Source organism: Biomphalaria glabrata, chromosome 4, assembly GCF_947242115.1.
Source record: "Biomphalaria glabrata chromosome 4, xgBioGlab47.1, whole genome shotgun sequence".
Lineage (NCBI taxonomy): Eukaryota > Metazoa > Mollusca > Gastropoda > Planorbidae > Biomphalaria > Biomphalaria glabrata.
This window is the reverse complement of record NC_074714.1, coordinates 30,464,842-30,490,417: the sequence shown is the minus strand read 5'-3', so window position 1 is coordinate 30,490,417 and position 25,576 is coordinate 30,464,842. Positions and strand designations below refer to the sequence as shown.

Here is a 25,576-nt window from a genome sequence, read left to right as displayed (position 1 = left end):
AACACATCTAACCGTCGAGTGTTGTACCTGATCTTTATCTAAGTTCAATGTATCCCAGATGTAACGCATCGTTTCATCTTGTCTATGCCGCTCAGCCCCTCTCCTCCGCCCAAGTCTTCAGATACCAGCGCCCCAGCCCTCCTCCTTTTCCAAATGTGTTGTTCTCAAGTTTCACAGGAGAGGGGAGCGGTATAACGTCAGCCATTTGTCTTGTGTTTCACTGTCAGTTGTTGTATCCAAGTTGGCATCCAACACTGACCTAGATCAACACATGCGCATACTGCACGCAAACGTACACTTTCAGAACGTACACACACACACACACACAGTAAGTACGACTTTAAGAACGTACACCTTTGTGTACACACACACACATCCAGTAAGTACGGCTTTAAGAACGTACACCTTTGTGTACACACACACACACACACAGTAAGTACGACTTTAAGAACGTACACCTTTGTGTACACACACACACACACAGTAAGTACGGCTTTAAGAACGTACACCTTTGTGTACACACACACACACAGTAAGTACGACTTTAAGAACGTACACCTTTGTGTACACACACACACACAGTAAGTACGGCTTTAAGAACGTACACCTTTGTGTACACACACACACAGTAAGTACGACTTTAAGAACGTACACCTTTGTGTACACACACACACACATCCAGTAAGTACGACTTTAAGAACGTACACCTTTGTGTACACACACACACTCAGTGTGTACGACTTCTTCACAAAAACCTGGTTTGGTTCCCGACATTAGGCTGTCACGCGTGTGTGTGTTTGCTAATGAGTGTTCAGTGTCTCTGAAAGAGCGTGTACGTGTATGTCGAGTGTTCAGTGTCTCTGAAAGAGAGTGTATGTGTATGTTTACAGTAAAATAAAAAATTAATGAAACATTCTTAAGCTGCCTTACTTTTGTTTGTGTGCCTATTTTCAAAAAAAAAAGTCTAATGAAAATGTTTTTTGTTATTTAAAAAAGTTCCAACGAATCTTACAAGTTTGTTGACTTATAACTAACAAAGATTTAGCTAGTTCACTGCAACTTTGATAATAAAGTAGAAAAACAAAAGACAAAGCTTTTGTTGTATATAATTTTCATCAAAGTATTTTTGAATAGAGACAAACATTTTTTTTAAGTAAAAAAAAAGTAAAATGTCACACTTCTGGTTTTTCCAGTCTATAAATAATTCGAACATAAACTGGACAGTTTAAATATTTTGTAACATAGCTTAGTGGACCATAATAGTTGGTATATAATCTGAATTCAATGGAACAAATGGACTTTACTCAAATCAATTAGAAGTACTATTATTTAACCTTTTTACTTAACCTATCCCTTAGTCTGTTGGACCGTTGGGGCACCATGCAAGATTTGTCGTCGACCGTCTTTCTCCATTCCTCTCTGTCTTTTGCCTTAGTTAAAACCTCTTTCAATGGCAGGCCCGTCCATTCTTTTATTTTGTCCTCCCATCGATTTCTCTGTTCCCTGAAGGAATGTCTCTGCGAGCCCCGAAGATCTTGTAATATGACCATAGATTTTTAGCTTGCGTTTTTTCTTTACGATAGTTAGTAGGTCATCATGGAATCCATGTAACCCTCTCTCTAATCTCTTGTTTTGTGATGCGGTCTTTAAATGTGATACCTAAGATCCTTCTGTAGCATCTCAATTCCATCGCTAGGATCCTCCTCTCTAGCTCTGCAGTCAGTGTCCATTATTACATTACTAGCTAAACACTAAGTGTTGTATTATATCTGTGATAAAATAGCCGTTGCTTAGATCTATATTATATATGCAATAATAAATACAACTTTTTCTGTATTATTATTGATCTATCCATCCATCCCAGTGAGGCACCAGCCCATGGAGGGCCCTGGCCTGCTTTAGCACATTTCTCCATTTTGATCTAGCCTGTGGAAGGCCCTGGCCTGATTTACCACATCTCTCCAGTCTGATCTATCCTGTGGAGGGCCCTGGCCTGATTTACCACATCTCTCCATTCTGATCTAGCCTGTGGAGGGCCCTGGCCTGACTTACCACATCTCTCCATTCTGATCTAGCCTGTGGAGGGCACTGGCCTGATTTACCACATTTCTCCATTCTGATCTAGCCTGTGGAGGGCCCTGGCCTGACTTACCACATCTCTCCATTCTGATCTATCCTGTGGAGGGCCCTGGCCTGATTTACCACATCTCTCCATTCTGATCTAGCCTGTGGAGGGCCCTGGCCTGATTTACCACATCTCTCCATTCTGATCTATCCTGTGGAGGGCCCTGGCCTGCTTTACCACATCTCTCCATTCTGATCTAGCCTGTGGAGGGCCCTGGTCTGATTTACCACATCTCTCCATTCTGATCTAGCCCGAGGAGGGCCCTGGCCTGATTTACCACATCTCTCCATTCTGATCTAACCCGAGGAGGGCCCTGGCCTGATTTACCACATGTCTCCATTCTGATCTAGCCCGAGGAGGGCCCTGGCCTGATTTACCACATCTCTCCATTCTGATCTATCCTGTGGAGGGCCCTGGCCTGCTTTACCACATCTCTCCATTCTGATCTATCTTGTGGAGGGCCCTGGCCTGATTTACCACATCTCTCCATTCTGATCTAGCCTGTGCTTTACTTCTCCATGTCCGGGCTTTTAGCTGTTGATCTGCCTCTACGTCATAAAGCCACCGTACTCGTGGTCATAGAAAAAGTCCAGTCATAGGTCGTTTTCTTTTGTGATTAGTCTGCTTTTTTCATATGTGCCTTCGCTTTCGTAACTATTTTTTTTTATAAGACTGGGTTGTTAGCCCTGCGCATAACCATCTCGGGGGCTGCTCCTTTAATCTCTCTAGATAGGTGCCTTTTTTTCGGATAAGATAAGGTGCTTTAGTCTTGGTGGATCCCTCCATTTCATTCAAGGCAGTAGGTTTAAATTTTGGTCCACCCAGGGTAGTTTATTATTATTATATAGATCTAAGTGTTCATATTTTGGCAGGTGGCCATTGTGATCATTTATTTTTTGTTATAAAATGGTTTCACAAAGTACAAAAACATTCTGGTGAAATGTCGTATGTCTGAGAAATACGCCCTAAGTATATAATTTACGTCAGAAAATTTAGATTATATTAAAGATCAAGGTCACTATTAAAGAGTGCCCATTTTCAGGTGGCCTTTTATCTAGGTGAATAAATTTCCGGTGGTCAATATTCCATTGGATTTATTTCCAGACAGATGAAAAGACAAGACTTACACTAGAACTAGAAGTAGAGACAAGACTTACAGTAGAACTAGATGTAGAGACAAGACTTACAGTAGAACTAGATGTAGAGACAAGACCTACACTAGAACTAGATGTAGAGACAAGACTTGCACTAGAACTAGATGTAGAGACAAGACTTACAGTAGAACTAGATGTAGAGACAAGACTTACACTAGAACTAGAAGTAGAGACAAGACTTACACTAGAACTAGATGTAGAGACAAGACTTACACTAGAACTAGAAGTAGAGACAAGACTTACACTAGAACTAGATGTAGAGACAAGACTTACAGTAGAACTAGATGTAGAGACAAGACTTACAGTAGAACTAGATGTAGAGACAAGACTTACAGTAGAACTAGATGTAGAGACAAGACTTACAGTAGAACTAGATGTAGAGACAAGACTTACACTAGAACTAGAAGTAGAGACTAGACTTACACTAGAACTAGATGTAGAGACAAGACTTACACTAGAACTAGATGTAGAGACAAGACTTACACTAGAACTAGAAGTAGAGACAAGACTTACAGTAGAACTAGAAGTAGAGACAAGACTTACATTAGAACTAGAAGTTGAGACAAGACTTACATTAGAACTAGATGTAGAGACAAGACTTACACTAGAACTAGATGTAGAGACAAGACTTACACTAGAACTAGATGTAGAGACAAGACTTACAGTAGAACTAGATGTAGAGACAAAACTTACAGTAGAACTAAAAGTAGAGACAAGACTTACAGTAGAACTAGATGTAGAGACAAGACTAACAGTAGAAATAGATGTAGAGACAAGACTTACAGTAGAACTAGATTTAGAGACAAGACTTACATTAGAACTAGATGTAGAGACAAGACTTACACTAGAACTAGATGTAAAGACAAGACTTACACTAGAACTAGATGTAGAGACAAGACCTACACTAGAACTAGATGTAGAGACAAGACTTACACTAGAACTAGATGTAGAGACAAGACTTACACTAGAACTAGATGTAAAGACAAGACTTACACTAGAACTAGATGTAGAGACAAGACTTACACTAGAACTAGATGTAGAGACAAGACTTACACTAGAACTAGAAGTAGAGACAAGACCTACACTAGAACTAGATGTAGAGACAAGACTTACACTAGAACTAGATGTAGAGACAAGACTTACACTAGAACTAGATGTAGAGACAAGACTTACACTAGAACTAGAAGTAGAGACAAGACCTACACTAGAACTAGATGTAGAGACAAGACTTACACTAGAACTAGATGTAGAGACAAGACTTACAGTAGAACTAGATGTAGAGACAAGACCTACACTAGAACTAGATGTAGAGACAAGACTTACACTAGAACTAGATGTAGAGACAAGACTTACAGTAGAACTAGATGTAGAGACAAGACCTACACTAGAACTAGAAGTAGAGACAAGACTTACACTAGAACTAGATGTAAAGACAAGACTTACACTAGAACTAGATGTAGAGACAAGACTTACACTAGAACTAGATGTAGAGACAAGACTTACACTAGAACTAGAAGTAGAGACAAGACCTACACTAGAACTAGATGTAGAGACAAGACTTACACTAGAACTAGATGTAGAGACAAGACTTACAGTAGAACTAGATGTAGAGACAAGACTTACACTAGAACTAGAAGTAGAGACAAGACTTACACTAGAACTAGATGTAGAGACAAGACTTACACTAGAACTAGATGTAGAGACAAGACTTACAGTAGAACTAGAAGTAGAGACAAGACTTACAGTAGAACTAGAAGTAGAGACAAGACTTACACTAGAACTAGATGTAGAGACAAGACTTACACTAGAATTAGATGTAGAGACAAGACTTACACTAGAACTAGATGTAGAGACAAGACTTACACTAGAACTAGATGTAGAGACAAGACTTACAGTAGAACTAGATGTAGAGACAAAACTTACAGTAGAACTAAAAGTAGAGACAAGACTTACAGTAGAACTAGATGTAGAGACAAGACTAACAGTAGAAATAGATGTAGAGACAAGACTTACAGTAGAACTAGATTTAGAGACAAGACTTACATTAGAACTAGATGTAGAGACAAGACTTACACTAGAACTAGATGTAAAGACAAGACTTACACTAGAACTAGATGTAGAGACAAGACTTACACTAGAACTAAATGTAGAGACAAGACTTACACTAGAACTAGAAGTAGAGACAAGACCTACACTAGAACTAGATGTAAAGACAAGACTTACACTAGAACTAGATGTAGAGACAAGACTTACACTAGAACTAGATGTAGAGACAAGACTTACACTAGAACTAGAAGTAGAGACAAGACCTACACTAGAACTAGATGTAGAGACAAGACTAACAGTAGAAATAGATGTAGAGACAAGACTTACACTAGAACTAGATGTAGAGACAAGACTTACACTAGAACTAGAAGTAGAGACAAGACCTACACTAGAACTAGATGTAGAGACAAGACTTACACTAGAACTAGATGTAGAGACAAGATTTACACTAGAACTAGATGTAGAGACAAGACTTACACTAGAACTAGAAGTAGAGACAAGACCTACACTAGAACTAGATGTAGAGACAAGACTAACAGTAGAAATAGATGTAGAGACAAGACTTACACTAGAACTAAATGTAGAGACAAGACTTACACTAGAACTAGAAGTAGAGACAAGACCTACACTAGAACTAGATGTAAAGACAAGACTTACACTAGAACTAGATGTAGAGACAAGACTTACACTAGAACTAGATGTAGAGACAAGACTTACACTAGAACTAGAAGTAGAGACAAGACCTACACTAGAACTAGATGTAGAGACAAGACTAACAGTAGAAATAGATGTAGAGACAAGACTTACACTAGAACTATATGTAGAGACAAGACTTACACTAGAACTAGAAGTAGAGACAAGACCTACACTAGAACTAGATGTAGAGACAAGACTTACACTAGAACTAGATGTAGAGACAAGATTTACACTAGAACTAGATGTAGAGACAAGACTTACACTAGAACTAGAAGTAGAGACAAGACCTACACTAGAACTAGATGTAGAGACAAGACTAACAGTAGAAATAGATGTAGAGACAAGACTTACACTAGAACTAGATGTAGAGACAAGACTTACACTAGAACTAGAAGTAGAGACAAGACCTACACTAGAACTAGATGTAGAGACAAGACTTACACTAGAACTAGATGTAGAGACAAGACTAACAGTAGAACTAGATGTAGAGACAAGACTTACACTAGAACTAGATGTAGAGACAAGACTAACAGTAGAACTAGATGTAGAGACAAGACCTACACTAGAACTAGATGTAGAGACAAGACTTACAGTAGAACTAGATGTAGAGACAAGACCTACACCAGAACTAGAAGTAGAGACAAAGAACAAAGCCAACACACTGGTTGTTATTTCATTATTTCACTCGGTTCTCCTTCACAAATGTTTGTCTCCCCTTGAAGACGGTGATCTATAGTGCACTGCTTTTTCTTTGTTGCCCACCTTATACATCGCTTTCCAATTCTACATAATTGTTCATTCACCCCGCTGTTACACTAATAACAGATGGAGTTTCACCTTGTCAGGAGAAACAATGTTGGCACACGGGCGCTGACACAATTACCATCAATCAAAGTCTGCTCCACACTCTAGTTACAGACGTCTTAACCCACTCCCCCCCCCCTCTCTCCCCTTCCTACATAAGTCAAGATCGAGTAAATAAACATAAAAGTGACTTTAGCTCCATGGATGTGCTGAGTTTAATTGACTTGAATACAAAGATAATAAGCTACAACTTTGCATCAAATGAACTGTTGTGTACAATCATGCACAATACATTTTGGCACCTGTAAATTGAGCACTTTTTGACAAGGCGGCAGGCATTAGGCATTAGGCACTCTTTTCATAGCGACTTTTATCCTGAAGATAATTAAAAAATGTGTCGGGGAGGGGAGTATTGTTGATAAATAGTATCGCCTACTATCAGAATCTTTTGCTTTATAGTTTAGGTGTAGGCTGTTGATTGGTAACATTTACAACCCTGCCCACAAACTAACTTTGTATTTAGTAAGGATTTATTAATTGCTGAATTTTAAATTAGAGAGGGGTAGCGACATAATATATATATATGTTTTGATCGCTTAATGAAATTTGACGTTATTTTTCACATAAAAGTAAACAGTGCAACACGTCGTCTTTGATAAGACTCTTCTAACTCTTCTGGAATAAGTAGAGTAGCGTTAAGTGATCACCTAAGATCATGGAAACCTCCCGATACAGTGTCGGTGGCACCTAGTGCGGTAGCTCAGGGTGTCACCACTCCCCATCAACTTTCTTGAAATATGTTCCAATGAACACTATTGCTAGTTTTTTTTTTTTTTTTTTTTTTTTGTTGAACCAATACAGTGAGTTGATTGTCTACTTTTATTGAATTTTACTAAAATGTAAAATCCCAATGTTTATTACATTTATTCAAATGTTATTGCAAATGTTACAATAATATTTAATTAAAATTATAAACAGACTTAACATCATATTAACAGGTTTCTTTTATTATACTATAAATGATATAACGTTGTGCTGTATCATTTACACTTAAACTACCATCTAGATGTGTCTAGGCATATTTGGGCAGATATCTAGAGACTTTATTATTTTCTTTTCCCATGTGTCTGCTTTTACCAAGTTATAATTTTTCCAACTTGGTTGTCACCCCCAAAATGGTGTCGAAAGGTGCGGACCGCATCCTCTTAATAAAGATCCAGAACTAAATCTATAGCCTAATCTAGACTAGAATCTAGACTAGATCTAGAAATCTATAAATAGAATCTAGAGGTAAATCTAGGCCAATATTATGATCAGGATTAGTAGGCCTGCTACTGGGTTATCGTGCACTTATGCTGTTCGCATCAGATTCACTTCTTAATGTGACAAATAAATAAATCTGCACCCCTAAGCTGTTAGAAAAACTATTTTCTTAATGGATTATAAATGTAAATTTTGTTCAAATTGTTCAATACAATTAAATTTAGATCTATGTCTGGCCATGGGCGTAGCCGGGGGGGGGGGTTCAACCCCCCCCCCCCCCCGAAATGAAATCGGAATTTAGTGAATGATATTTTGCTTTGATTTTGTTTGTTTTAGGTGATATTTTAATACTAAACCATCACTTGCCCCAGCACAACCAATGGGGTTTTGAGTTTAAAACCCCCTACCAGGGGATTTTGAGTTTAAAACCCCCTACCAGGGGTGTTCGAGTTTAAAAACCCCTACCAGGGGTTTTGAGTTTAAAACCCCCTACCAGGGCTTTTGAGTTTTAAACCCCCTACTTGGGGCTTTTGCAGTTAACTCCCCCTCTTCTATAAAACAAAACAAAAAAAAATGCAAACGAAAATCCCCTAATTCCAAAGCACAGTTAAGGGAGATTTTGATTTTAAACCCACCTCCAAAATTTACGATAAACCCCCTCTTCAATATATAAAAAAAGCTAATTACGCACTCAAAATGTTATGAACGTAGCTAAATGGGTTTTGACTTAGTTTTGAGTTTAAACCCCACTTGAGCGGGGTTTGAAGGTAAAAAATACCTCTTTAATAATAAAAACAAAAGCAAATTATACACTCAAAATGTTATGAGTGTAATCAAAGGGTTATGAGTTTAAACTCCCCTCCAGTGGAGTTTGAAGCTAAAAAGTAACTCTTCAATATAAATAAAAGCAAATTACTCACTCTAAAATCTATAAGCGTAGCCAAAAGGGTTTTGAGTTTAAACCCCCCGCCAGGGGGGGGGGTTGAGGCTAAAAAATACATCATCAGTTGAAGAAAAAAAGCAAAGTACGCACTCAAAATGCTATGAGCGTTGCCAAAAGGGGTTTTGAGTTTAAAACCCCATTCAGATGGATTTGATGCTAAAAAATACATCTTCAATATTAAAAAAAAAAAGCAAATGACACACTAAAATTATTTGAGCGTAGCCAATCCAATCGGGGGTTTTGAGTTTAAACCCCTCTTCTACAGATGGCTTTTTTTTTAAAGTTTAAAACCCCTCTAGATGGTTTTGAGTTTAAGATCCCCTTTACGGAGCATTTTGAGGTGGAAAACCCAAAACAGATGATATTGACGATAAAACTTCTCTTTTCGATATAAAATCTAAAGCAAACTACAGTCACTTAATTCCAAGAGCGTATTCAAGTGAGGTTCCACATTTTTACCAGTGGCAGGGCTCCATTAATAAACTGCAGTGAATAGTCATCTGCACTAAATGTGGCTGAACAGAGATGGCTAAGACAGATTTTAGGAGTCAGTTATAGAGATCGGGTTTAAATCAAGGAAATCCTATGCCGAACTGGGAGTCGACCCTTTAGTAAGATTGTGAGAGAGCGACGCATGAGGTTTGCGGGACATGTTCTCCGACAAAATGAATTACGCATAAGAAGAGTTGCTATGTTATCCTAGTACAACTTGACGCCACTCATTCATTGAGGTCCTCATGGCAGGTAGGAAGAGGCTTCAGACATTACCAGTGACAGATTTTTATGGAAACAGCTTGACATCAAATGCTCCGAACGGCGCGGGAGGGTCTAAGTCAGTAAGAATAGCACATTAGGTTTTTGAAATAAAACTTTTTAATAGCAGGAAAATGCACTGTAGATACCTCAGAATATGCATTTTGTTGGCTTTCAATATCAGAAATAGTGCTTGGCGGCGGGGCTTCGCCCCGCGCTGGGGGAGCTCCTAGCGCTCCCCCAGACACCCTTGCTAGTATTGGCTGGAATCTACAATTTTTCCACTAACTCATGGAAGAAGCTATTCTAGGGCACAATAAACGTCTTCCGAAAGAAGAATGAATGGTTAGAATGCAATAAAGATTATGTACACACACACACACACATATAAATACATATACAAAAAAAAATTCGCGGGGGAGGGGGGGTCGGGGGGGGGGAGAAAAAAATCTACCCCCTCCCAAAACCCACCCCCGAAAAAAAAATCCTGGCTACGCCCATGTGTCTGACCTCTATTTATTGTAATTTAGATTGTTGTCAAGTGTATAACCTAATGAGGATATGTGAAAACTGCGCGGTATAAAAGTAGTTTGTTTCTTTTTAAACTTACAATTGAAACGAAGTTCGTATTAAAATTCTTTTTTAAAACAACATTTGAATCAGTATTCTATTCCACGAGTTAGTTAATAAATGGAAAATCTATTTTATAATGATCCATTGATACTTTTTCCATTGTGAACTTAGATGCAATTTTTTTTTTACCAATGTGCGAATCTATGAATCAAGCTTACTTTATTAATGAAGAAGCATGTGGACTTCTTAATAAGACTTTGTTCCCATGAAGTTTTTCATTTAAAAGTGGTGTAATTTGTTGAAAAATCTGCTTGCATATATCATTTTAATTTCTTTCGGAAAAGAAAAAAGTAGCCGTTGCATCAGAACTTTGAATGATCTAAAATATCATGATGTCCGATTTCATTTTCTCTTCTAGTTTCTGAGATATAAACGGGACGCACGGACAGACAGGCAACGCAAAACTAATAGCGTCTTTTCCACTTTTGGGGGCCGCTAAAAATACGTTAACATTTTTAAATAATCTTTAAAATTAAGGTAGTTAATTAAAGAGTGCCTAATTTTCCGGTGCCTGATTTTCCGCCTTGTCAATAAGGGCCCATTTACCTGTGCCTAAGTTTCCCAGTGGCTAAATTACCGGGTGCCATAATTTCCAGACACCCTGTCAGACAGACACACTAGCTAGTTAAATTATTTCTGCACTGAATCCTTTCGAAAATACTTTGGTTATACAAGGTTTTGTGTTGATGTTGTTTTAAAATCATATTTAAGATGAAATGGAAATCTTAAGGTTAAGAAGACAAAAAAATACAAGGTTACAAAATCGGTCCCCGACGTGGTCCACCCAGGCAGGTATCATTATTTTCAGAAAGAACATCAGAATTAAATTCGATCAAGGAAAAATTACAGAGAAGAATGGAGAACGAAGGATAGCTGAAAGCGAATTTGAAGTTAAATGTGAACCTGGCCTGTTTTTCCTTTAGTTATGTGTAAAACGTATTATAGTAGACTTTGTGCTATATCAAATTTCGGATACCCGATATGATATATTACTTATTAATTGTTGTTTTAAATTTTGTCCAGCTTATATACATACCAAATAAATTTTTTCTCTTTTAAAAAAGTAAACTTTTTTTTTTCGTGTAAATGTAGTAGTTAGTATGACAGAACTTATTTAACTAAGCAATATAAATGTTTACAAAAATATTTTTAGACAAGAAATCAAAAACGTTTGCATAAATGTGTTGGAAATATGTCCATTTGGTTACACCCCTACTTAAGAGCCTCCAGTGTTTGTTTCTATAAATAGTGAATACTTGTAAAAGTGGTGTATTTTTATGAAAAAACTGCTTGCATAAGTGATTTAAAAAATTAGATTTTTCGCTTTTAGAAAAGAAAAAAACGTAGCCGTTGCATCAGATCTTTGAATGGACTAAAATATCATGATGTCTGATTTTCACAATCTTTTCTAGTTTACGAGATCTAAACGGGACAGACATTTCACACAAAACTAATAGCGTCTTTTCCCCTTTCGGGGGCCGCTAAAAAAAACCCATTAATCCCTCCCCCCCCCCCCCCCATCACGGGCTTTTGGGTAGGACATTTCTTTTCACGGTTGAATGACGGATATCGTTCATCATTAGTTAGCCAGTGGTCATCTTGAGTCCGCAGATGACATCAGCCGGGGAAAGTGTTGGCTAGATGACCAGTATGCCGGAGACAGTTAAAGCGTTGCCCTAGGACAGAAATACGATCTGTAATAAAAGTGAAACTATTGCCGTCATAAAACTTGGGGCTAGTTTTTCTTTCATTGGGTCTGAATCTACAGAAAGAGCTCTCTCTCTCTCTCTCTCTCTCTCTCTCTCTTTCTCTCTGTGTATCGCTGGTGACCACTTTTTGACTCACGTTCTGTTCAGAAGACCAACTATTTACTTTAGACTAACAATGACTACGTCGCAAGATGTAAGAAACATTTAGTGTCATTAAGAAATGAAACATTAAATTGAAATGATATTTAAATATTTTGACATCTTAGTCACATTTTTTCTTTGTCTCCTTACAGTGCTAGTTTAAACCTGGTTTTGTTTGAACACAATCCGTCGTTTTGTTGTGTAGTCTACTGACACTGTGTAGGCTTAGAAAAGTAGAAATAGTTTAGAACCTGCCAAATAATACAAAAACTGTCACTGTTTGCGATCCTGAAAAGTGTCTTTGGGGGGAGGGGGGACAATAGGGTAGACAACCGAGTGGAACAGGACTGTAATCTCTTCCATTGTATTGAACTAGTTACTGGAGATGGAGTTATAGAAAACAGAAATGTTGGGGGAGAGGGGGGGGAAGTGTAAGAGTGGGTTTTACAATACCGATAAGTAGAATATACTGAAATTAAAAAAAAAAACATGTTTTCAATAGGCCTATGTTACAAGAACTTGGTCACTGCTTCGTTGTTTTGAAATAACATTGTCTACAAATCGAAGTAATATCTTTTAAAGCAACTTCTAATTAGGGCATTGTCAAAGTTTGTACAACATTGCTATTACGTTCAACTATAACTGAACCATTTGATATTGATTTGTTTCGTAACGAAAGTATGGCTCGGAAGTAAACTTCCTTTTTTTTAAATCTTACTCTTTCGCTTTTATTGGGGAGGTGTTCCTGCACTCTTCCATAGACACACACACACACACACACAAACGAACCTTTCTTCATTTACAGTTGGATAATTTTTATTTATTGTAGTACAGAATTACAGATCATGATAATTAATACTAATCTGAATAACAAGTCTTGTTATCTGTTTAGATTTAATGTATGTAGTGTTCACAACTCCACAGCCAATTGAAGCCAAGAGACGGCTTTGAAACTAGAGAAGCCGTACAGCCTCGTCTAGTTGTTGTTCATTTAGTTCTTGACCAGCAATCGCCTGTTTCAAACTTGACTTCTAGTCTTTGAAATAACAATTTTGTTTCTTGGTTAAAAACTTCACATTTTCACTTGTTTCAGAAAATGGTTCGAGTCTGTGACGTAACAATGGACATTCCTAATTGTGGACACTTGGTGGACACTGCCCATTGGACATGTCAGGAATGGAAGTGCAAAGTACATAAAGAGGACAATGGTCAATTCATCGGACGGAGTTTTGGGCCGGGATTAATATTTGGTGAATGCATTACGTTTACGCGTTAGAGATGGATGGGCCAGGTCGTAGCATCATGTCACCTGACTCATCCGTCAACCAATGACTTCTTGTCAAGTTCAAAGTGAAGTATTATACTGAAAGTGACTTTGAAGACTAATTAAGCCTACGTTAAAAACCGGAGGTAGACTTGATACAGGTCTGTCTAGGGATCAGAACAAAACTGGCACCTTTACGTCTCATATGGATCTACTGGCTCTAGTCATAGTATAGCCTCGAAAATCTGGACACAAGTGTAGGCATGTAACACCAGCATTTGTTTAGTGAACCATATGACATTCCATAAAGTGTAGGCATGTAACACCAACATTTGTTTAGTGAACCATATGACATTCCATTAAGTGTAGGCATGTAACACCAACATTTGTTTAGTAAACCATATGACATTCCATTAAGTGTAGGCATGTAACACCAGCATTTGTTTAGTGAACCATATGACATTCCATAAAGTGTAGGCATGTAACACCAACATTTGTTTAGTGAACCATATGACATTCCATAAAGTGTAGGCATGTAACACCAACATTTGTTTAGTGAATGTCAGCGCAACATGATAGACAGAGTGTTTGACTCAAATCAACGCGGATGTGACGTCAGAGATGGTAGGCAAACACTGTCCGACTCTGTCCACCAGACGAACTCGGACTACGCCATTCCCCTCCCTGTCCGAAAGTCTACCCCCACCACCCCTGACACACTGAGTCCGACTTACCATCTGTTACCCCGCCTCGGCCCAAGCGATCTCTTCTGCTTGACAGCGGTAATCCTGACTACCCTCGGGCAAAACCTTCTACCTTGGGCCCCCCACCCCTCGAGATGAACAAGTCTACCGAGAGGGCGACATTGAGGTATGAGCCCGGCACACGAGTCCCCCTGTCTTACCTAGTCGAGGGCCGCTGTGGGACACGAATGAATGAACCCATGAGTGACAGGTTCACCCAATCAGTGATAGGTTCTAATATTAATATTGAAACCAGTTTGTGGAATGAAAATGTTCGATTAACCGAGTCAGACGTCGCCAGTAATTTCAAAGGCTCGCTAAGTGCAAGCCACGTGACTGGTTCAAAATGTCAACAAACTGAAGTAAACAAAAGACGAGAAGTGGTAGACAAGACTTACAGCCGCTCTGACCCAGCCACAAACATTTCCGCTAGACTTGTGCCAAACAGGACCACGGGATTGGTCGTATCACGGCAGAGCCACACAAACGAGTGTGGGGAAACATTCAATGAACGGGGATTTCCCGTCACTGTCGCCAGCCAAGTTGCGGGCGCTATCTTCCCGTCTAATGGCGTTAGCTACAATACCCCACTTCACACACAGGAGAGGACTACTTTTAATGGGAGGCGATTCTTGGATAAAACTGAAGTGTCTGTTCAAGATGTGTTTTTGTTGGAGAGTGGCGCCAGTTGCGATCTTTCCACTGAATTCTCTCATCTAGCTGAGTACAAACATGCGACTGAACATTGGGAGCATTTCAGTGGAGAACAAAATGATTCGTTCAACTCTCTTCACTCTCAGAACTTGAAACTCACAAAACGTGCAGTCTTCAAACGTGAAGGGGATTCAGTTCGACTTTTGATTCTAGAAGACTGCCAGGAACACAACGATGATTCGGGTGTAGCCTCAGATAACGAAACAATTCCAGTGTCAGACAATTTTAATTCAAAATATGTAGAAGAGAGTCGTCAGCACGGTCTAAGCAGTTTGTCTAAAATACCTTCGCTTTTAAGAGGTTCATTCACAGGAAGGTCTAAACATAAGTCTAGAGTCCCAGGACAAACTTCGTCGTCACCAAGCCTGATTCAAATCAATAACTTTGATCATCAGTCCAACAAGAACCGTAGAAATAGATGGCATAATCTTCAGTTCCATGCTTCAGTTCTCGGACACCCAGTCAGCGGTCAGCAAGAGGAGGCAATCAACGAGGAATTAAATCCTCGTTTACCCGCTGACCTTCGTGTCATTGACAGGTCGAGAGTGACCAGAGACCAGACATTGAAAGCTTCAGTCAAACGAGACGAGCAAACGATCAAGAATGACCTACTTGACCAAATAGATGTCACCAGGTCTGCGGAGATCAAAAGCATTCTGCTGAACAAAGAGAACTGTTCGCGGGGGAAACCTGGACATAAAGTCAACAACGTACAATTTAGTGACCATACCGTACAGTTTAGTGACCATACCGTACTGTCGACGTCCAGCGCGCTACAGCCACCAGACCACGGCACCGTTACTGCGAGACCAAACAGAGCGATTCTAGACCACACCAGCGCTAATCCTAGCTCCACGGGACCACATAAAGATATTATAGACAGGAGAAAGTACATCATAAAACCTCGGGAGATTGTTTTAAGTCATCCTAAAGGGAGTCAAGTCGATAGTCATCCTAGAGAGAGTGGAAGAGGCTCGCCTTCCTCTTGCTTTCATGATGGTAAGGAAGTGACTGACCTATCACTTCAGAGTTCCATCTCCGTACAAGATACCAGTGGAGAAAAGATTTGGACTAGCCACAATTGGTTCAACACATCATCAGTAGAAAATTGGAAGTTTTCTCCACGTCCGCCGGTGTTAAGTTTATTAGAACATACTCCATCACAGGTCAGTTTGTTTACAGTACAGTGTATCATTATTGTATACTTTAAAAGTTGGCGTTTTGTTGTCCACACTATCAATTTTTTTTAGTTCTAGGCCTATGTTTTATCAATAGAACTAGATATTATATATAGATATATACAGTGCTTTTTTTGTAAAAAAAACAAAATAGATACTCAGTGATGGATTGCCTAATTTTTAACTACTAATAAATTAATAACAAACGTTAAAATACAAGAAAAAGTAAAAATGTTTTCCACACATTGAAAAAGGTGTCGGTACTTCGTACCGGCGGTGCGTACCGTCACAAAAAAGCACTGTATATATATATATATATATATATATATATATATATATAGATATATATATATATATAGATATATATATATAGATATATATATAGATAGATATTTATTTATTTATTTATATAGATATATATATTTTAAAACATGTATTTTGTATTTTCTCAATAGACGTTTAGGAATAGGCCTACATTTTCAAAGTTGTTTATTTGATCAAGAAGTTAGTATCAAAGAAAACATTTTACAGTGGAATATTTTGTCTCTAGGTTTATAGGAATATATTTTCAATGGAATAACTTTGAATTATAAGAGACTTCACAAAGCAGACTTGGTTAGGCTTGGGTTATGCTAGGGTTATGCTTGGGTTATTCTAGCTATTTTTGTTTCTTATCGCTCTCTCTCCATTCTGTATTCCCTAAACTCTGGGTAGGCCCCTATAGGGCCCTATGTTTTAAGTTAGGAATTGAAAAGTTATCTAGATGCCTTGTTGTTCTAAGACATTGATTTGTTCCCAATGATGGCATCAACAACGCTTTACAAGTGCTAGGCACGGTTTGTAATCTTGGTATTAACAATTTAAACAATTTTTTAGCAAACACATTCTAGACTCTAGATCTAAATCTTACACTATAACATTCATTTGTTTGTAAAAGGATTGGGGGGGGGGGGAGGAGGATCGTAATAGATTTAAAACCGGAATTCAACCTATTTATTATTCAAGATATAGGTCATCTAAATATAGTTTTAACAAGTGTGTTTTCACGATAACACTAACAGTATGTTTTTTGTTTTGTAACTTTTTAACAGAGCTTTATTTTTAGATTTTTTATGCCTTTAATTTACAAATGCTTATTTCTTTGATTATTTTGTTATCAAAAATCTACAACGAAATCAATGTTTGTTTCTCTGTCGGTATCCTGAGTAACCCATGAACCATATGCTTGCCACTAGTCCTGGGACAAATAGTCATAACTTTGTTTTGGTTTTGATCTACTATTTAGGCTAAGTCTGGGGAGCCAGGAAACATTGCTGGCAATCTTCCTTCATATTGAGACTTGAAGCCAAGTTTTTTGTTTTTTTACAATTCCTCTTTTTAGCTTGCAAATTCTTCAATGAAAAAAAAAACAACAACAGGAAATATCAAAACCTGGAACCTGGACACGGTTCTCGAAAACGGATTTTATGATTTTTCTAGAAATTTGACAGTTAATGTTTATCTTTGGGAAAAGAATTATTTATGAATTAGCTACACGGGTTAAACTCTGATTATGGTTTTTCAAAATATAATTTAAAAAATACAATTTGGTCTGGAGGTCTAGACATTCCATATATTGAACACACATACACCAGACGGTTTTCAGACATAATAAAAGAGTTCAATAAATCAATACATTTCGCACACCGTTTTCAAGGTCTGAATCAATAGGTCTAATTAGAATTGCATATACTCTGAGTAGTTTAAATATACACATGCGCTCAACGAGGAATAGTTTTGGAGAGTTGAGCATTGGAGCAGGGTTTTAAAACATGTCCATTTTTTAAATCTACAATTCTCATTAGTCATTAAAAGCAAGGTAGTGTAATCGTTTTAAACTGACCATTCACTGGCCAATATAAGTGAAGTGCCATAATGTAAACGTTTTGAAATCTATTGCTGATTTATTATTAACAACAAGGTAGTGTAATGGTTTGAAATCTATCACTTCTTATTTATTACAAACATGGTAGTGCTGTCACTCATACAAAGTTATAGGCTTCAGTCAGCAGGATTGGTCTACATCCTTTTCAAATGTTACTTGTTAGATCTGATGTTCTAAAAAGCAAGAGAGTTCTTATTCTTAGGCCAGGATTTATAGACATAGATTCCTTCAATGGAAATAATTCCCTTATTCTTTCGCAGTCGTATATTTTCTTATTAGCAACTAGATATGACATTTTTTCGCGTAAATATAAATATAGCAGATTAAATTCAACTTCTAATTTAAAATTCACCTTTTTCCCATTTTAACTTATTTTAAGCCGATTAAAGTTCTAGTTCTAAATTTGTTCAAAAATGCTACTTCATAAATTATCGTTATAAGTACGCGCATTCATTTTAAGCTTTCATTGTCAGTTGGTGTTAAATTGAATCCTACATATCAAGTATGTAATTTAAAACCCTAATTTAAACTTTTTCTTTAGACCTACATTCTAAGTGCTTGTTAATTATCCTATGTTTAAAAATTAATAATTGTTTGGACCAATAAAATGATCTTTTTATCTTATTATTATTTATTTTAGGCCTGAAATTTTACACCATTATCCACTTCAACACTAATAACACTGTTCAATTGTACTTCCAGACTAAACAGTTAGAAAGTAACATTCCATCTGATCACTTGTCACAACAATGTGGTCAAGAGAGTAAAGTCACACCTCGACAACAATTTGAAAGACGTCACAATAAAGGGGATGAGAAAGTACAAGCTCAGATCGACTCTTTGCAACAGATCAAAAGCACTGATCAGAGAGACGTCTCTACTAAGGTGACACTGTACGACCATAAAGAATCTCCCAGAGCCAGGTTTGAGAGGGACAGGGCTGCAAGGACACAAGCTGTAACTGCTGGAAATAAAGAAAACTTGAATCTTAAATATGCGAGTGATTCAAATACGGAGATAGATTCAGAACTTCTGAAAAATTCTTTCTCAACACCAACATTGGTACCACCGCCCCTTCCACCAAGAGTCAAATTAGTGAGCGAGACATTTCAAAACAGTAACTGTCTGGAGACGGACGTTCTTACTTCTCATATTTCTGAGACTCCTCTAGGCTCAAGACAGTCCACCTTTAGCTCTAACAATGAAAACAATGTTTCTAAATCTTTAGTCCATGAAACTTCCATCAGCCGTACAACAAGTAGGCAGACAGACAGCCACTGTGTAACTGCTAACATCCAACACAGTCCAAAACAAGAGTCTCATCCCCTCAGCTTCCAGACGTCTGTTATCGGGAAACTTGTTCAAGTCTCAGACATTGCAAAGCACAACGAATATCTTCGCCAGGTCTTGAACCATTCCTCAGTACACCAGCTGCGTCTTCTGTTTGCTGACGATCAAGATTTGTGCTCTTCACTGACATCTCTAAGTAGCTGTCAACAAGAGAGTTTGACCTCGGTTTCCCAATTCTCATCAGAAAACAGACCCCCCCATTCTAGAGACAATCAACACGGTATCGACACTTGTCCAGCAGCACGAAATGATCACATCTCCGAACAATATTTTGAGTCACATCAAAAACTCTCCTCAAAGTGGATCAGGTCAGACTCACAGACTGAAGTTCATAATTACAACATTCTAAATACAGCACGTCATTGTGGCACTCAGAGTGAATGTTGTGTAATTAGTGCACAGACAAAAACTGATCACAGTCCACCGGATAGATTTCCCGTTCCCTCTAGGGACACAAACTCTATATTGTCATCTGTACTAAAGAAATCTGGTGCTGACAGCATTAGTTCTCTTGTAGTGACTGAAGCAGAGGAGGAAATGTTAGCATCTAAAGGAATCAGAATTTATGAAAGTGTGAATGATTATGTTCAGATGGTCAGGTCACCGCTGCACAAATCCCTCTCATCCCCTCAGTTCGTATGGGAGGGCAATACCTACCTCATCGTCCCTACCGTTGTGGAAGACAGGACATTGGCAGAGCCGCCTCGATTCAATAATGTTAACTTACTTGATTTCATGGCTCACAGAAGCATCAGTGACAGCGGTGGCCAGTGTCAAGTTAAACCCGATAACACACTGTCCATGTCAAATGATCATGCCACCTACGTGACAATGACATCGTCCCTGGACAAAAAACTAAGTGCCAACCATAGGGCTATGTCTGTGGAAGTTCTTTGTACACCAGGAGCGAGCAACGTCAAAATCGTTCCAGAGGCTAACACACAAGAACGTGGCTATGTGGAGTGGAGAACTTGTTCTGGTTGGCTGGGTAGAACTGACCTGAAACCCACCGCTCAGACTAGGAACTCTCGTGGTTATGTTGACTGGGATACTATCTGGGCACCAAGTCCAGGGAACAAGTCTAGTCACAAGGAAGAGGACCATGTCTATGACGTTATTGGTGAGGAGTTAAACCAAACGTTTGTAAATAGTAAATCAACCACATTTATTGGAAACAATAAAGACCATAGTGCAACTGTCCTTGATATCCCACCAACACTTCCGGTTGATATCCCTCCAGCACTTCCGGAGAGAACTTACATCAGCAGACTTAAACTTCGATCTAACTCGCACCATAGTGACAGTCCCAACAGTCCAGGTCATAGTGACTGTGGGTCATTCTCACCTAGGCTCGGTCACTCCAGCTGTCATTGCAAGTCGCATGGCAGGAAACACCACCATCACCATCAACACCGTCACCATCACCACCACATTAAGCCGCTCAGCAAACCTCCGCCCCCTGCACCCAGAGAACAGCAAGACTCCATCCCGCCCCCACAGCCTGTTTTCGTCAAACAGGAAGTGATGTCACCCCACAGTTACAACTACGCAGAAGTGAACAAACTTAAAGGCTACACATTCGCTCACTCCACACCCCCTTCTGATGCGCCGCCGAAACCGCACCGACCCGAACATTCCGCCGTCTCATCGGAAAACTACTGGCGTTTGGCACCGGTGACATCAGCAGAGAGTATGACGTCGTGGGAGTCGGGTGACGTATTGGATTACATCGATGGTCTACACGACGCCATGGCGTCCAAAAGAAGGGAAAACATTTACATCTTGCTCAACAATAAGAAAACTCGCGCCAAATTTTCGGAATCCTTGGAGATTGAGTCTCGACTGTTGAGCCGCGGACTTCTTTCTAACGTGACATCACTTAGTCCAACAACACTTGCTGATTCAAAGCCAGCACTTTCTAAACCTGGCTTAATAAGAAGAAAAGGTGCTATAGCACCCGTATCATCCACATATGTATAAACCTGACCTGATCTAAAGAAAAGGTGCTATAGCACTCGTATCATCCACATATGTATAAACCTGACCTGATCTAAAGGAAAGGTGCTATAGCACTCGTATCATCCACATATGTATAAACCTGACCTGATCTAAAGGAAAGGTGCTATAGCACTCGTATCATCCACATATGTATAAACTTGGCCTGATCTAAAGGAAAGGTGCTATAGCACTCGTATCATCCACATATGTATAAACTTAGCCTGATCTAAATGAAAGGTGCTATAGCACTCGTATCATCCACATATGTATAAACTTAGCCTGATCTAAATGAAAGGTGCTATAGCACTCGTATCATCCACATATGTATAAACTTGGCCTGATCTAAAGGAAAGGTGCTATAGCACTCGTATCATCCACATATGTATAAACTTGGCCTGATCTAAAGGAAAGGTGCTATAGCACTCGTATCATCCACATATGTATAAACTTGGCCTGATCTAAAGGAAAGGTGCTATAGCACTCGTATCATCCACATATGTATACACTTGGCCTGATCTAAAGGAAAGGTGCTATAGCACTCGTATCATCCACATATGTATAAAGACCTCAAGGTGTATCACTTCCCTGACTTTGACCGTTACCTCAGTTGTACTGCAATCTATTCTACTTCGATCTGCACTTATCTCCCATGCTATTTATTGTACTTGGATATGCACTTATCTCCCCTGCTATTTATTGTACTTGGATATGCACTTATCTCCCCTGCTATCTATTGTACTTGGATATGCACTTATCTCCCTGATCTGCTGGCTCTGTATTTCAATGAAATTTCTATTTTCAAAGGAACTCTTTCTTTAGTTCTACATTCTGCATTTCATTTTACATTTAATTTTTTAGATCTTTTGTGTTTTTTTTAAAGTTTTTCATTAAAAAAAACAACAATGATGACTGCACAATGGACTAGCACTAGACTATGGAATGGAAAAGGGTAAGGTCTAGTAAGATTGTGTTTGGTCTATTCTTCTATATAAAGAATGCATAAACAAGACTTTCTTCATTCTCTTATTTGATTGTTTATTAACAAAGTCTTGCCTTTTTGCTATTAGTTATAATTTTATTTTGGTTGCTCTACAGGAACATCTAACTATCAAAGTTTTTCTCTGTCTTCGTTAGTTGATTAATGTTTGATCTTTTCAAAGGAAGAGATTACCAGGCGCAATACACAATTTTGTGTATCTGCATTTCTTCTTGAATTTGACAGAAACTTGCGAGTCTAGTTGCTTGTTGCATGCTTACACTGCGAGTCTAGTTGCTTGTTGCATGTTTACCTACAACTTTTGATAACATTCAAACGACGAAGACGTTCTCCTTTGTCTAAAGTGCATCCATCTTGTGTCAACTATTCATTAGAACCTAAGCACAAAGTTCACTTTGTTGGCCTTGTTCTCTCCCCTTGTTTGACACGATGGAAAGTTTCAGGATTTATGTTCGTGTCTGACTGTAAGTCAGTCTAGCCTGGTGACCTCAATAACATCTGCTCTAGGACACGGCTGGGAGAGGCCAGACTACTTCTGCGTTGGCCTATCACTTACTGCGCTCTTTAAAACTGTCAACTATTTGAATGACATTGTTTCCTTAGTACAGTTGTAGTGCATCCTTTGAAGTAACTGTATGCTTCTCCTAGAAATCTATAGATTCTATATCACACACATATATACTATTATATAAACCTTGTGATTAATAGCTAATCTAGCTATTTCAATATTTAGAGAAAGTATCTATATGTGTGTTTACATTGACAGCTGTAAATGAGATGGTTAACAACACAGACCTATATAGGTCTATGGTTTGCCAATTTACACATTTTTGTACATTACTATTTGTTTCGTTTTGTTAATTTATTTTTTTTTAAAACTTTTATGATTCATTATACCTTTCCCATTATTATTATGATTAAAAGCGTTGTATGTCTTATGTCTGATATGTACGCCATATGCAGAGTCACAATCTTTATATGTGATGACGCACTCCTATATAAAGAAACATTCGTTAGATACAATGGAAGTATTAGTATTCGGGTTTCTATTTGTCCTGTGTGCTTCACTAAATTAATACATTTTTTTCCACGAGGTTTCTAGAAAGATCCTAGCTGATAGAGCATGCGTCACGGCTACAATGGTACACACTTAACGGTGTATTCTGGGAACTATTTGGTTTGGTTTGCTCGCGACATTCGTGTCATGCAATGTTTGTCTATGCGTTTATTTGCAGCCCGTTTATCTGCATTTAGAAAATGAAGTTGAGTTGACGAGTTCCTCTACTCACATTTAACTCGTGTCGAGAAAACTTTGTACAAACATCTTTCTTGATCTCAGTAGTAGAAGAGGGGGGGGGGCGAGGAAAGAAGGGAAAGAGAGTAGTGTATACACACACACACACACACACACATATATATATATATATATATATATATATATATATATATATATATATATATATATATACTCTGCATAAACAGTATAAACACATACGCACTAAATTGTCATTTGTGTCACCAGGGAAACACAACAAATAGCTATGTCACTTTATTTCAATATCCCTGAAATTTGACAGGTTGCGTAAATTGATCTCTTCAAAATTAAGTGGGTTTTCTTTGAAAAAAAAAAGTCACCTGTTAAAACATCAGAGCTAAATGTCACCGAAGCATATCTGGCTAGCATTAGTTCCGGATGACTTTTTGTCAGTGAATGCCAAACCCAACACAGGATTATGTGTAGACGTGTTTGTTGACCTCTGTGCACAAATATTGAATAGAAAATGCTTGTGCAATTCAGAAGTTGCTGAATTATGTAAAAATAGCAAATAAAAACAACAACTATTCTGCGTGTTACTGTGGGAAACTCTAAGTTTCACTACAAAAAAAAAAAAAGATTCATTTTGAAAAGGTGGTCATAAGAAAAGGTTGGCTACAGAACTACTACGTCAACATATCTTGAGAATTGGGTTTTATTCAAGGAAGTCATTTCATTTGAGTTTGTCCAGTGTAAGATAGACCTAGTTCCACTACATTCATTCTCTACCTTAACTTTACAAACTATAGGTCATGGACAGAACTCTAATCATGTAACATAACTCTTCAATCTCATCTCTTGTCAACACTCTACATTGTTCTATCGGCGTAAAAAATTATTGCACAAATCTAATAACAGACTGCTTCGTGGCGTTAAAGTTATGAATTGTTAGACTTGACATGTTGAAGAAGACCACTGCTAAAAATGGTTGAATATTTCTATTTGTCAAATATTTTCTATTATACCAAATGATTTAGTCTCTGTGTGTGTGTGTCCGTTCATTTTTTAAATGTGTTTCGCAGCTACATAACACGGACTCATTAAAACAAAGGAGTCAAAAGGGACAGATACAAAGATATTTGTATCAATGATAGTTTTATGTGAGAATAATTGAAAGAATCAGAAAATGTTTGTTTTGAGGTCTGAAAGTGTACTCTAATTGGATTTCTTGTGTTCATCTGTTCAAGTTATTTTTTGAAGACCAAAATGTGTATTTGCTCAAACTGCTGATTTATGTCAATAAATTTTCTTGTAACTCGAGAAATGAAGAAAAACTTGTTCCCGGTTTGTAATGTGTGTCTCTCTTACGGAATAGTTGTTTTCTTTTCTTGACGTGGTCAGCGACACATACATACTTATCTTTGCCCAAAAGTAATACGACACATATATACTTATCTTTGCCCAAAAGTAGTATGACACAGACATGCTTATCTCTGACCAAATGTAAAATGATATCAATATATTTATCAAAGATCAAGTTGAAAATGATTACAGCATACTAATCAATTACCAATTGGTATACGATTCCAACATGGGCGTAGCCAGGATTTTTTTTGGGGGGTGTGGGTGGGATTTTCTTTCCCCCCCCCCCCGCGCATATACATATAGACCGCGTATATATATATATATATATATATATATATATATATATATATATATATATATATGCGTGTGTGTGAACATAACTGATCTTTATTAAATTCTGACGATTCATTCTTTCGGAAGACGTTTATTGTACCCTAGAGTAGGTTCTTTCTGGAGTTAGTGCAAAAATTGTAGACTCTCCGCCCTTGCCAGCAAGAGGGTCTGGGGGAGCGCTGTGCGCC

The 25,576-nt window shown here is 38.2% G+C and overlaps 1 protein-coding gene across 1 annotated transcript in view; it reads left to right on the top strand.

Moving 5' to 3' along the window:
• The window catches only part of LOC106079579 (uncharacterized), a 54,362-nt gene extending 29,348 nt beyond the window's left edge, over positions 1-25,014 (top strand). The window contains exons 2-3 of the mRNA XM_056026421.1: positions 13,361-16,154; positions 18,793-25,014. Coding sequence (XP_055882396.1) covers positions 14,370-16,154; positions 18,793-21,420 — 4,413 coding nt within the window. The 5' untranslated portion in view covers positions 13,361-14,369 and the 3' untranslated portion in view covers positions 21,421-25,014. The remainder of the gene's footprint in view (positions 1-13,360; positions 16,155-18,792) is intronic.
• The last annotated feature ends 562 nt before the right edge of the window (positions 25,015-25,576 follow it).